The sequence below is a fragment of the Myxine glutinosa genome, chromosome 8 (assembly GCF_964187855.1).
Source record: "Myxine glutinosa chromosome 8, kmMyxGlut1.1, whole genome shotgun sequence".
NCBI classification, from domain to species: Eukaryota; Metazoa; Chordata; class Myxini; order Myxiniformes; family Myxinidae; genus Myxine; species Myxine glutinosa.
The window spans coordinates 101,940,296-101,955,964 of NC_136268.1; the positions used below are offsets into that span (position 1 = coordinate 101,940,296).

The 15,669-nt window shown below is 40.7% G+C and overlaps 1 protein-coding gene across 4 annotated transcripts in view; it reads right to left on the minus strand.

The window, feature by feature from the left end:
- Window positions 1-14,532: 14,532 nt before the first annotated feature.
- Window positions 14,533-15,669, minus strand: part of PLA2G4A (phospholipase A2 group IVA) — a 43,706-nt gene continuing 42,569 nt past the window's right edge. For all 4 annotated transcript variants that reach the window (XM_068124986.2, XM_068124988.2, XM_068124990.2 and 1 more), the window contains one exon: window positions 14,533-14,915. In XM_068124986.2, coding sequence (XP_067981087.2) covers window positions 14,718-14,915 — 198 coding nt within the window. In that variant the 3' untranslated portion in view covers window positions 14,533-14,717. The remainder of the gene's footprint in view (window positions 14,916-15,669) is intronic.

Consider the following 15,669-nt stretch of genomic DNA (forward strand, 5'->3'; position numbering starts at 1 on the left):
AACTTCATCGATCAAGATGAAACTTCTTGAGCATCATCTATGGATAAATTGGTGGCGAAAATAATAATAATGACGTCATTGGTCACGTGGTTCGGCCGCCATCTTGAAAAAACCGAAAACATTTGCACCTCTATATCTCCGAAAGCACTGCATCGAAAAAATTGAGACATGGCTCATTGTAAAGAACTCTCCATGGGGAATAACATATGTCAATGATTATGTCATAGAAAATGGAGAAGATTGTCATGGGGCCCGCAAGGCTAACCCCCACTCTGGCAGGGAAAATGGCCTTAAAATGCCTGTTGTTGTTGTTGTTGTTGTTGTTGTTGTAATGATTATGTCAAAGGTGCCTCCATTCTGATGTTATAATTCTACAAGTACAAAACTTCATCCGATCAAGATGAAATTTCTTGAGCATCATCTAGGGATAAATTAGTGGACAAAAAAAAAAAGATGATGTCATTGGTCACGTGGTTCGGCCGCCATATTTGTTTCAACACAAAAGCCTTAAAAACACTGAAAACACGTCCTGGCGAGGGTCTGCAATCTCTGATTGCTCTTTCTAGTTGTTCATTTTTGGATGGAAGGAAGGACATTGCCAAATATCAAAGTGGCTTTGCCACTTAAAAAATGGAACAGGTTGCGATGGGCCTTCTGGATTTTCATTGTATTTTCACTCTCTTGTGATTTTCATTTCACTTTCATTGTATTATACCGAGTTATTCCAAAATAAGTATATGTATTAAAAAAATTATTTTGCATGTACTATTGAACATATGGTGGTGTGCTTCATATACACTGAAGGAAGATTACAAGATTAAAATTAACCAAAAAAAACCCAGATATTAAAAGAAAAGCCAAGGATTACTAGAAAAAACAAAAGGTTAAAACAAAAAAGATTGGAACAAAACTTTAAAAGATTTCCATCCATACATGTTGCATGGATTCAATATCAGTAGTTTTTATAAAATATATTTTTGAAAGTGTATTCTTCTTTTTGAATAACCCTGGATAATATCAACCACCACCTCTTATCCTCCTTCTGTTTTCACATTTTGTATTAGACGTTTTCTATTAAACATTTTGTGTTAAAGGTTTCATATATAACGTTTCATATAAAACACTCCGTATTAAATTTTTCGTATTAAACGCTTCGTATTAAACGTTACATATTAAACGTTTTATATTAAACGTTTCATATTAAACGTTTCGTATTAAATGTTTCATATTAAACATTTCATATTCAACAATTTGTATTAAACGTTTCATATTAAGCGTTTTGTATTAAACATACGGCACTCAGACCAACCAAAGCAAAACACCTTCTTTTTTTTCTTTCTTTTTTTGTATACAGAGTCGAGGCTCGTGAAAGAGCTAACATTTATCAAACAAACAAGCAAACAAAGTATATAAAAAGGGGAGCAGTCGACAAGATGGGGAGAGAAGGGGAGGAAGCACACAAACACAACATTTGAGAGCAGGGACATCGGGAGATGTGTGGGAGGGAGAGGGCCTGGTGGGAGGCAGGATAGGTATAAAACGCAAGGACACCAAGGACTTCCAGGAAAGAAGTCGGCACCTAAAAAAAGTGGATTTGGGGTGAAATTAGCGGGGGTAGAAAAGATCAAGGTTTTGGATGGGGGAAGATAAGAGATGGTGGTGAACAGCTGTTTTAAAGACCTGGAGGGAGTAGTGGGATTGAAGAGAGTGAGGGAGTTTGTTCCAGAGGCGGGAGAAAAGAGGAATGAAGGAGTGAAGGTGAGCAGAGAGTCTTGATTTTGGCAGTTTAACCATAAGAGGGTTGCAGGCAGATCTTGTGCGACCTGTAGGAATATTTGGGGGACAGAGCCCAGAGAGAGCGCTGGGGGAGGGGGGGGGGGGCAAGGCCGGAGAGGAGTCGGTAGAAGGTCGGTAGGTCGGTAGCCCTGGAGGTCATATAGCATATATCTCAACACTTGGTGGATGAGTTGGGTCGCAGACAAGAACAAGCCGATGAGATATTGGTTCAGGTCTGGATCCAGATCCGGCCTATCTGTGGGATACAGAACTTAAGCTGTTTAACTTGGCTAGTTACTGTAATTTGTATTTTTATCGAAGGTTTTAGGCTCACAGAGGAACTGAACGTGAAAGGGCAGCAAGTTCACAAACTACCTATTGGGGGAAAGGTGGGGGGCATATACAAGGAGGAAAGGAGTCACAACAAAAACACGAGTAACAATGGCCAAAGAAGAGGAACTGAATGGGAAAGAATTAGAGAGTGTAGACGTCGTGCTAAGTAGCGCATTTGAAAGATTGGAGTGAGGATGACGAGACGACAGAAACGGGAGACTCTTCCATGACAATCAAGAGAATAAGGAGACCAACAAATGCAGATGAGAAACCACTCTGGAGTTTGGAAAAGGGAGCAGACAAGGGTTTGTAGAGGAACGGGTATGGTCTGGGATTGCTTGTGGATGGTAGAGGCAGGAAGGAAGGAGGGAATAGTCAGAGGCCTGTATGTACTTATAAATTACAGATTTCAAAGCACCTCTTTTTTTTTTTTCTTTTTTTTTTTTCCAGACTCCACTCTGGACATGCTGCTTCTGCTTTCTCAACAATGGATGGAGGTCCTCAATGCCAAACAGGAAATTAGAGCAGTCTCCCTTGACATATCACGTGCCTTCGATACGGTCTGGCACCCCGCTCTGCTCACCAAACTCTCCTCTTTTGGTATCCATGGAAATCTCCACGCATGGCTGGCGGACTTCCTCTCTAGTCGTAGTCAACGTGTGGCCCTGAATGGGTTTCTCTCATCTCCTCTTCCTGTTCAGGCTGGAGTTCCCCAAGGTAGTGTTCTGGGCCCTGTGCTTTTTCTGGTCTTCATCAATGATCTCTCTGACTCTCTTGAAAATCCTCTCTATCTCTTTGCTGACGACTCTACTCTCTGTTGCTCCATTCTTCATCCCTCAGATCGGCAGTCTGCAGCCTCCTCACTCTCTGCAGACCTTGACAAAATCACAGACTGGGCAAACAAGTGGAACATGTCTTTCAATCCTGACAAATCTCACACTCTTACGATGTCTCTCCGAAAAGACCGACTGGACAACCCTCCCATCCACTTTCTGAATAATCCTCTCCAAGAAGTTCTGTCACTCAAGCTTTTGGGTCTCACTATCTGCCATGATCTTTCCTGGAAAAACCACATTTCAAATCTGGCCTCCAAAGCCAGTCGCCGACTGGGCATCCTCCATCGTGCGAAGTCCTTCCTTGGCCTGAGCACCTCACCTGAGCACCTGAGCTCCTCACCACATACAAGGCTTTCATCCGCAGCTCAATGGAATACTGCTCTCCCCTCTGGGCTGGTGCTCCTGCCTCACACCTAGCTCGCCTTCACGCTGTTGAAACCAAAGCATTCAGAATCATTGGAATCTCCCGCGATGAAGCTAACTCCAAGGGCCTCTCACTCACTCACCGCAGGCAGGTTGGTGGTCTTTCCGTCTTCTACCGACTCCTCTCTGGCCTTGCCCCCCCAGCTCTCTCTGGGCTCTGTCCCGCAAATATTCCTCCAGGTCGCACAAGATCTGCCTGCAACCCTCTTTTGGTTAAACTGCCAAAATCAAGACTCTCTGCTCACCTTCACTCCTTCATTCCTCTTTTCTCCCGCCTCTGGAACAAACTCCCTCACTCTCTTCAATCCCACTCCACCCTCCAAGTCTTTAAAACAGCTGTTCACCACCATCTCTTATCTTCCCCCATCCAAAACCTTGATCTTTTCTACCCCCGCTAATTTCACCACAATTCTACTTTTTGAAATACCAACTTTTGTCCTGGAAGTCCTTGGTGTCCTTGTGCTTTATACTTCTCCCTCCCCCCCCCCCCCTTCCCACGCCTCCTCCCCCCGGGCCCTCGCCCTTCCACACATCTCCCTGCTCTCGGATGTTGTGTGTGTGTGTGCTTCCCCTTTTCTCCCCATCTTGTCTTCCGCTCCCTCTTTTTGTGTATTTTGTTTGTCTGGGCGATTTGTTTGTGAAGTTAATGTTAGCTCTTTCACGAGCCTCGATTCAGTATACAAAAAAAAAAAAAAAAAAAAAAAAAAAAAAGTCGGTAGTCGGTAGAACCCTTGTTTTTCATCATCTTCTGTGGTCCGAACAAAACTCATTAAATGACTCATTGTGTAACGATGACCTACCAAAGGTGGTACTGATGTAGCACAAATTTTAACTTACGAAGGTAGTATTTTAAATCCTTACCTCGATCACGGATGTGGACGGATGTTATGTTTCACCGCATGTCTGCTTATTTGTCTGTGAGCATCACATCGCAAAACGTTGTGGACGGATTTGGACGAAACTTGGAGGACATGTTGTTTGTGTGACAAGGAAGATTTCGTTCAATTTTCGTTGAAGATCTGAATCCGGATGTTTTTATTATTTTATTTTTATTTTTATTTTTTAATGTAATTCTTCATAATGAGAGATAGGGCCAAAAACGTCATATAGCAGGATATCTCAACACTTGGTGGATGAGTTGGGTCGCAGACAAGAACAAGCCGATGAGATTTTGGTTCAGGTCTGGATCCAGATCCGGCCTATCTGTGGGATACAGAACTTAAGCTGTTTAACTTGGCGAGTTACTGTAATTTGTATTTTTATCGAAGGTTTTAGGCTCACAGAGGAACTGAACGTGAAAGGGCAGCAAGTTCACAAACTACCTATTGGGGGAAAGGTGGGGGGCATATACAAGAAGGAAAGGAGTCACAACAAAAACACGAGTAACAATGGCCAAAGAAGAGGAACAGAATGGGAAAGAATTAGAGTGTGTAGACGTCGTGCTAGGTAGCGCATTTGAAAGATTGGAGTGAGGATGACGAGACGACAGACACGGGAGACTCTTCCATGACAATCAAGAGAATAAGGAGATCAACAAATGCAGATGAGAAACCACTGTGGAGTTTGGAAAAGGGAGCAGACAAGGGTTTGTAGAGGAACGGGCATGGCCTGGGATTGCTTGTGGATGGTAGAGGCAGGAAGGATCAGAGGCCTGAATGTACTTATAAATTACAGATTTCAAAGCACCTCATATGACTACTTCTTCATCAGCACTGAGTATAAAAATAGGACTAATAATACTAAATCGGGGTAACCTCTAATAGGATGAATAACACCAAATCGGGGTAACCTCTAATAGGACTTATAATACCAAAATCGAAGGAAGCTCTAATGGGCTTAATAATACCAAATCGAAGTAAGCTCTAATGGGAATAATAATACCAAATCGTGGTAAGCTCTAAAAGGATTAATAATACCAAATCGGATTAAGCTATATTAGGATGAATAATACCAAATCGGAGTAAGCTATATTAGGATGAATAATACCAAATCGAAGTAAGCTATATTAGGATGAATAATACCAAATCGGAGTAAGCTATATTAGGATTAATAACACCAAATCGGGGTAACCTCGAATAGGACTTATAATACCAAATCGAAGTAAGCTCTAATAGGATTAATAATACAAAATCGGTGTGAGCTCTAATAGGATTAATAATACCATATCGGAGTAAGCTCTAATCGGGTTAATAATACCAAATTGGTGTAAGCTTTATGAGGATTAATAATACCAAATCGGAGTACGCTGTATTACGATTAATAAGACCAAATCGGAGTAAGCTATATTCGGATGAATAATGCCAAATCGGAGTAAGCTATATTAGGATGAATAATACCAAACCGGAGTAAGCTATATTAGGATTAATAATACCAAATCGAAGTAAGCTATATTAGGATTAATAATACCAAATCGGAGTAAGCTATATTAGGATGAATAATACCAAATCGGAGTAAGCTATATTCGGATGAATAATACCAAATCGGAGTAAGCTATATTAGGATTAATAATACCAAATCGGAGTAAGCTATATTACGATTAATAATACCAAATCGGAGTAAGCTATATTAGGATTAATAATACCAAATCGGAGTAAGCTATATTAGCATGAATAATACCAAATCGGAGTAAGCGAAATTCGGATGAATAATACCAAATCGGAGTAAGCTATATTAGGATTAATAATACCAAATCGGAGGAAGCTATATTACGATTAATAATACCAAATCGGATTAAGCTATATTAGGATTAATAATACCAAATCGGAGTAAGCTATATTAGGATGAATAATACCAAATCGGAGTAAGCTATATTAGGATGAATAATACCAAATCGGATTAAGCTATATTAGGATTAATAATACCAAATCGGAGTAAGCTATATTAGGATGAATAATATCAAATCGGAGTACGCTCTCATAGGACTAATAATACCAAATCGGAGTAAGCTATATTAGGATTAATAATACAAAATCGGAGTAAGCTATATTGGGATTAATAATACCAAATTGTGGGAAGCTCTAATAGGATTAATAAAACCAAACCGGTGTAAGCTCTAATAGGATTAATAATACCAAACCGGTGTAAGCTCTAATAGGATTAATAATACCAAACAGTGTAAGGTCTAATAGGCTTAATAATACTAAATCGGGGTAAGCTCTAATAGGATTAATAACACCAAATCAGAGTAAGCTCCAATGGGATTAATAATACCAAATCGGGGTAAGCTCGAATAGGACTAATAATACCAAACTGGTGTAAGCTCTAATAGGATTAATAATACCAAACCGGTGTTAGCTCTAATAGGATTAATAATACCAAATTGGAGTAAGCTCTAATAGGACTAATAATACCAAATTGGAGTAAGCTCTAATATGATTAATAATACCAAATTGGAGTAAGCTCTAATAGGATTAATAATACCAAATTGGAGTAAGCTCTAATAGGACTAATAATACCAAACTGGTGTAAGCTCTAATATGATTAATAATACCAAATTGGAGTAAGCTCTAATATGATTAATAATACCAAACCGGTGTAAGCTCTAATAGGATTAATAATACCAAATTGGAGTAAGCTCTAATATGATTAATAATACCAAATCGGGGTAAGCTCTATTAGGATTAATAATGCCAAACCTTGGTGAGCTCTATTAGGATTAATAATACCAAATCGGAGTAAGCTCTAATAGGACGAATAATACCAAATTGAAGTAGGCTCTAATAGGATCAATAATACCAAACCTTGGTAAGCTCTATGAGGATTTATAATACCAAATCTGAGTCAGCTCCAATATAACTAATAATACCAAATCGGAATAAGCTTTAATAGGATTAATAATACCAAATCGTGGTAAGCTCTAAAAGGACTAATAATACCAAATCGGAATAAGCTTTAATAGGATTAATAATACCAAATCGTGGTAAGCTCTAATGCGATTAATAACACCAAATAGGAGTAAGCTCTAATAGGATTAATAATACCAAACCAGTGTAAGCTCTAATAGGATTAATAATATCAAACCTGTGTAAGCTCCAATAGGATTAATAATACCAAACCGGTGTAAGCTCTAATAGGATTAATAATACCAAATCGTGGTAAGCTCTAAAAGGACTAATAATACCAAATCGGAATAAGCTTTAATAGGATTAATAATACCAAATCGTGGTAAGCTCTAATGGGATTAATAACACCAAATCGGAGTAAGCTCTAATAGGATTAATCATACCAAACCAGTGTAAGCTCTAATAGGATTAATAATACCATATCGGGGTAAGCTCTAATAGGGTTAATAATACCAAATCGGAGTAAGCTCTAATAGGATTAATAATACCAAATCGGGTTAAGCTCCAATAGGTATAATTATAGCAAATTGAAGTAGGCTCTGATACGAACAAAAATACCAAATCGGTGTAAGCTCTATTAGGATCAATAATGCCAAACCTTGGTAAGCTCTATTAGGATTAATAATACCAAATCGGAGTAAGCTATATCAGGATGAATAATACCAAATCGGAGTAAGCTATATTAGGATTAATAATACCAAATCGGATTAAGCTATATTAGGATTAATAATATCAAATCGGAGTACGCTCGCATTGGACTAATAATACCAAATCGGATTAAGCTATATTAGGATTAATAATACCAAATCGGAGTAAGCTATATTAGGATGAATAATATCAAATCGGAGTAAGCTATATTAGGATTAATAATACCAAATCGGAGTACGCTATATTAGGATGAATAATACCAAATCGGATTAAGCTATATTAGGATTAATAATACCAAATCGGAGTACGCTCTCACAGGACTAATAATACCAAATCGGAGTAAGCTATATTAGGATTAATAATATCAAATCGGATTAAGCTATATTAGGATTAATAATACTAAATCGGAGTAAGCTATATTAGGATGAATAATATCAAATCGGATTAAGCTATATCAGGATTAATAATACCAAATCGGAGTACGCTCTCATAGGACTAATAATACCAAATCGGAGTAAGCTATATTAGGATTAATAATACCAAATCGGAGTAAGCTATATTGGGATTAATAATACCAAATTGTGGTAAGCTCAAATAGGATTACTAATACCAAACCGGTGTAAGCTCTAATAGGATTAATAATACCAAACCGGTGTAAGCTCTAATAGGATTTAAAATACCAAATCGAGGTAAGCTCTAATAGGATTAATAATGCCAAATCGGAGTAAGCTCTAATACGATTAATAATACCAAACCGGTGAAAGCTCTAATAGGATTAATAATACCAAACCGGTGTAAGCTCTAATAGGATTAATAATACCAAACTAGTGTAAGCTCTAATCGGATTAATAATACCAAATCGGTGTAAGTTGTAATTCGGAGTAATAATACCAAATTTGGATAAGGTCTAATAGGATTGATAATACCAAAATGGTGTAAGCCCTAATTGGATTAATAATACCAAATCGGAGTAAGCTCCAATCGGATTAATAATACCAAATCGGAGTAAGGTCTAATAGGATTAATAACACCAAATTGGAGTAAGGTCTAATAGGATTAATAATACCAAATCGGAGTAAGGTCTAATAGGATTAATAATACCAAATCGGAGTAAGCTCCAATTGGATTAATAATACCAAATTGGAGTAATCTCTCACATGATTAATAACACCTCGTCGGACTATATAAGAGGCATGGTGTGTTCCTGTTATTGAGCAAAAGAAGGAAATGGTGTTCGGTTGGTGCGGAATTGAGAAAGAAAGGAAAATGCTCTCACGGTCACGACCTGGTGGGTTTGGAAGCGAATCGGCCGGATGTCGGACTCAGATGGAAACACAAAAGCAAGCTCGGCCAGGTTTGGGGTTGAGGTGGGGATGGGGAATCATCCCATCCGTGGTGTTGCGCAATGTCGGGTCACACAGTCATTGTTCGCTCAACAAACCAAAGACAACATTCCAGATTTGCCAACACAACTCAATGAATGAATAATCCACAGGGATATTAAAACTCCATCGAGGTAAAACATACTTTCTTTTCCTTCGTGCTTTTACTCACTTTCCAAATATTATATGCAAATCTGCGTTTTTACCCGACGTCTTAAACTTCCCGCAAACCCTCTTGAGATCCAAACGTGGTCACAATCACTCACACACGCATCGATCGTCATCCTCCATCCTGCCAAGGAATCCAGTCTCGACTTCAACGTCACGCCTCATCCTGCTGACGTCACCATTGTTCTCCAATCACAATGTGAGATCTGCCTGGGATTGTCGCGTCACCAAGTTACAAACACTACGCTCTGCTCCAAAGTTCTAATCGCAGACGTATCCTGTTGTTTTGTCCATCGTCTTGAAATGGATTATTAAAAATGGATATCCCCTTGTCCTGGATTATGAATATATCCACAAGCTCCTCCATGAGCTCACAGGAAGCATTCAATTGGCCTTGGAATTGTCCCGTTTTGATTTGATTCCCAGTGGAACAGGATCCATCTACTAACTTTCGTTCCGTTGTTTCACAGGAAAACTGTTTCATCGCACACTATACCTTCTTGGCTGGCAGGATGGCCTAGAGGTGTGCTTGGCTGGCAGGATGGCCTAGAGGTGTGCTTGGCTGGCAGGATGGCCTAGAGGTGTGCTTGGCTGGCAGGATGGCCTAGAAGTGTGCTTGGCTGGCAGGATGGCCTAGAGGTGTGCACACCTGTCTAGCCTGGGTTCGAATCCCGACCCAGCTCCGAACTGTCATCCTGGTGTTTCACAGGCAGGATGATTCCTCAGTGTGTGTGTGTCGTCCCTTGGATAGACGTTAAACGGGAATCCCGAAATTCCCGTTAAACGGAAAATCAGGACGAATCCCGTTAAATGGGAAAAACACACCAAATAAATATATGTTCATCAAACGGGAAATATTGACAGCCAGACAACTTCTTCTTCTTCTTCAGACCAAAAAAATTACGCTAATTAAATAATGGTATCATCCAATGGAATTCCAAGAAGTCCATCTGCCAGAATTCCACACCGGTTTGGAGTTGAACAGTTTATTCGAACAGTTTCTTATTTGACGTTTGTCTGAGAATGTACCTGTGAATCGGTGTGTCGAACTGCTCAGGTGAAAGGTCTTTTTAATTTCTGAAACGGCTGAAGAATCATCGGTGATCAAGAATCATGGGCCAGAAAAGACAGCGAGACAAGATGGAGGCTTCTGTGTGATCTACCGTCGAACAGGTACCGGTAAAACATTATTACCAGTAATTACCTCCGGTGTAGGTGGATGGGTTTGGCTAGGTGACGAGAACAAGCCGATCCGATTTTGGTTCAGGTTCCGAATCCAGATCCGACCTATCAGTGGATACCAAACGTAAACTGTTCAACCTGTCGCAGATGTGCTGTCTTCCGAGTACCGTTTGTAGTTACTCATGTATTGATTACTTATTTATGTATTATGATTATTAAGTTTATCGTGGACTCTGTGCGTGCTCCGTTCTGATTCGCTAGCCGTCTGGGTTTCATTGCGTTTACGACAGGAATGATACGTTTCATCTTGGGGAAAATTGCCAGGGGCATAGAAAAGGCTCCTTTATATGGAATGTGCCAGGTGGCAAAGTTTAGAAAAGAATGCACATTCCATAGCTTGAAGAAAATGCCAAACAATAGAAAAGAAGGGACATTCAAAAAATCTCGTGTGCATGCTGGACTACCCTTGTGTTCTTAGGAGGAACAAAGGAATGCTCTAGAAAAGTTCATATAAAGGGGCGCCCTACATCTGCCAAATCAATTTTTTAAACTTCTTCATGCAGTTTTCATGTTTTTATTTACCTCACACCGAGCTCGGCTTCACGCTGTTGAAACCAAAGCTTTCAGAATCATTGGAATCTCTTGCAATGAAGCTAACTCTGAGAGCCTTTCACTCACTCACGGCAGGCAGGTTGGTTGTCTTCCTATCTTCTACCGACTCCTCTCCGGCCTTGCCCCCCCCCCTCCCCCAGCTCTCTCTGGGCTCTGTCCCCCAAATATTCCTACAGGTCGCACAAGATCTGCCAGCAACCCTCTTATGGTTAAACTGCCAAAATCTAGTCTCTTTGCTCACATTCACTCTTTCATTCCTCTTTTCTCCCGCCTCTGGAACAAACTCCCTCACTCTCCTCAATCCCACTCCTCCCTCCAGGTCTTTAAAACAGCTGTTCACCACCTTCTCTTATGTTTCCCCATCCAAAACCTTGATCTTTTCTACCCCCGTTAATTCACCCCAGATCTGCCTCTTCGTATCCCCAGCTTCTTTCCTGAAATTCCTAGCAGTGTCCATGTGTTTTATACCTCTCCCACCCCCACCCCCCTCCTCCCCATAACCCCTCCCACCAAGCCCTCTCCCTCCCACAGATCTCCCGATGTCCCTGCTCTCAAATGTTGTACTTGTGTGCTTCCCCCTCTCTTTCCCAATCTTGTCTCCTGCTCCCTTTATTATATGTTTTATGTGTCCGTTTGTTTTTGTGTGATTAATGTTCGCTCTTACACGAGTCTCGATCTTGTACACAAAAAAAAATAAACAAAATGGTGTATGAATCTAATTGGTGCCGAACCCCGATGATATAATCTTGTGCCTGCCCCACTGTTCTCTTCCCTACTCCCCTCCCCTCCTCCAGTAAAATTAAATTAATAAACAGATTCAAATAATATGGTGCTGATGTTGCACAGGCACGATGGTCCAAAATGTCCTCTTTGTGTGTGTCCTGCCGACTCCTCTCCGGCCATGTTCCCGGAGAGGAGTCGGTTCAGGACAAAATGTCCTCTTCGTGTGTGTCCAAGTTGCTTGTACAATGTACATCGTTATTTAAACAGGAGTATAACTTTCACAGGCCTGAAACCTGAAAACGTGTCGGAAACCTGAACCCGGTGGGAAAGTTTCACCTGTTCGGGGACTATGGATGGAATGGGCTCGTTATCCACTGCGATTTCAATGGTATCAGATTCATCGCGAGAGACACGACCCACAAGTGGAGACTTACACGAGGTGTGCACCATCAAAGGATGTCACCAAATGGGTTAGTAACTCACGACGACATGCTCGGCTCTTGGCAATCCGAGTCCGATTCCCTTCACGATGTCGAGCCATCATCCCGAGAGCATCACACAGAGTTTGGGAATAAACCAAATGGTCCACTTTGGAATTAGCTCTCCTGGGTGGTGTTCAAACCTGCCAGGTACGTTTATCGTAATATATGTGTTACCCCAAATTCCATGAGAGACACACATTCCACCTGCCCTCCATTACCGATGCATGTTAATGATTTAGTTCAAGGTAATCCACATTCACCACCATGGATGATGTACCTGGAGTACCATGAGCAACCACCGCGGGTTCGAAAGCAGACGTGTGACCTCAGTCATGTGTTCGTCTTGTTCATAGTAAACTGAGTCCATGAAAGGCCAAATTAAGGGGCTTCACAGGGTTGCTGATCTGCATAGGTAGCACACTCACCTTTGTGCTCTCCAGTCTGGGCCAGATGCCCCACCTGACTGTAAACTGTCACCCTGGTGTTTAACAGGTGGTGTGTTGCACCAACCTTTACTGACGTCTGACATAACGCCCTTCAATTAGTCAATAATGGTAAAGATATTTGTTCACGTGATCTCTATAAATCCCAAATCACACGCATTTGAGTCTTCTTCCTCTTCTGCAAGGGTCTCCAGCCCCCTGCCAATGTCCTCCTACCCCACAATCGCAGTTTGAGTTGCTTTATCCTCGGATTTGCCTTCAAGTTACAACTTGAATCACTAAAGGATTCATTTGATGATGTATGTTTGGCATTTGCATCACTCTGACCATATATGAAGCGGGTACAGATCCACAGGAGGGCCAGTAACACGAATGTAGGTGTTGCCCTCCCCTGAAACCTGCCAACTTCCCCTTCTCTACACCCCCTCCCCACATTTGTGGAATTGCTACTTCCTCACCTCCCCCCCACATTTTCTCGAAAAGTCAAGAATCTATGGAATGATGCAGCCTCCCATTACATTTACCACAGCATCACTCAAGGTGAGACGTTTGAAAAAGAAAGAAAACTTGTACAGTATTGTACTATACTATACAATAAATACAAATGAACATTATCTGGTTATAAACAAAACCTGAATGTTCTACCTGCGCAGATTCCTTTACCGGCCCTACTTCATCCGTGTATTTATGGTTCCCTATTATTACAGGATCATCTAATGGATGCTGGAACCCTGGTTGTTGAACTTTTGATTTATTGAGATTAGAACTTCATGGATTTCACTTTGTTGGTTTTCAACATACGTGGGTCGTTCATAAAGTTCTCGGAACCAGGTACGTCCAAGAAACATCAACGGGTAATTTGTCATCCATTATATTCTTGAAGCCTGGTGTTGGCTTAACGGATAAGGAGGCTGGCATGAGATCTCAGGGTCCTGAGTTTGAGCCCCTGTCAGTCATTGAATTAACACCAGGTGGGTACATGTAGGGCGCGAGGTGGTTACGGAGAGGGCCAGGGGGAAGGTAAGGGGGAAAAGTAAAGAAAACTGACCCATGTATATATATATATATATATATATATATATATATATATATATATATATATATATATATATATATATATATATATATATATATGATATTTTACAAATCCAAATTAGGGCATAACTCCATGAAAAATTGGCGAAATACCCTGAACCTCGAACGTGTTTTGTAGCTTATCATAATAAAACCACGTACCAAGTTTCAGTTCAATACAGTAAAGGGTATGGAAAAAGTGCAGAAAACCACAGGTGGGACGGACGGACGGAGAGCAAACCCATAGTCCTCTCCAGGTAGGGAGGGAGTCTGCTGGCTTTTATAAAGTAGTTTTGACCTTTCCAAACTTTAGCGATTTTAATGTACCCTACTTGGCCTATCCTGAAAGATTACGCCAGGTAAGGTACCTGAAAGGTTATGCCTGACTTTCATTGGTTGGACCTTTTGTCGCTGCAGCACAATCTTTTGACCCGTTATTAGCGAGATCGTAATTAGTAACTGTGTGGTTGGACCGGGTCTAGCCCAGAATTTGTTGTAAGTGATGTTGCATTGTGGGTAAATTTGGAGGAGCGGTGAAAAAGGTACTTGTGCGATGTAGAGCCTGCATGCTTGCGTTTAGTAATGTGACAAAGCACTCAAACACTCACTCATGTACATTCTTTGTTTAATAGCAGTATTTAATCTACAATAGTATATTATTTTAAGGAACCGCTATACTATAAAATATTACTTTGGAATGTTTGTTGTACATACTTCAGGGTTTTCATTTTTACAATCGGCACCCATTGAGGAGATACTGTATTTGATTGGTGGTGCTCTCCGACGGTCATGTTCACCCATGTTCATGGTCATGTTCACCTGGGTCCCGAGAAGGTGTGCTGAAATGAAGTAAAGGTCCATCAGTCTCACTGCTGAGCTTCCGCTTGCGATTCACTGGGAGTCTCCAGTTGGAGAGCGAGAATAGCGAGAGTAGGCCTCTTGGGTTTTCTCGCATGCGCCGCACACCTTCTGACAACGCATCCTTTATCATCTGTCAGGTATTGTCACGTGGGGTAAAGAAGACACACATATACAGTCAATTTCATTTATATGATGATGATGCAGATTCTGCTTCCATGCTGTGAAAACGAACAATAATAAAGATGAACAAGAAAAAGAGCAATCAGAGATTGCAAACCCTCGCCCGGATATGTTTTCAGTGGTTTTTTTAAAGGCTTTTGTGTTAAAACAAATATGATGGCCGAACCACGTGACCGATGACGTCATCATTATTTTTTTCTAAACTAATTTATTCCAAGATTATGCTCAATAAATTTCATCTTGATCGGATGAAGTTTTGTACTTGTCAAATTATGACGTCATAATATGACATCATCATTAACATATTTTATTCCCCATGGAGAGTTCTTTACAATGAGCCGTGTCTCAATTTTTTGTATTCAGCACTTTCGGAGATATGGAGGTGCAACTTTTTTCGGTTTTTCCAAGATGGCGGCCGAACCACGTGACCTATGACGTCATAATTATTTAAAATATATATACAGGTGGAGTTGCACCTATGGTGAAAATTTCCTGTCAATCGGACCAACGGTTGCAGAGAAAATCATATTTATTCTGTGCGGACAAACAGACAGACAGACAAACAGACAAACAAACGGACTCAAAAGCAATACCCTCTCCTCTGGCGAGGGGTAACAAATATATGATTCCATCAAAACTGCATCTCTATCGAATCGGTAAGTATCACGAGGACCACCTAGCCATTACAAAAGGTGATGCAAGAT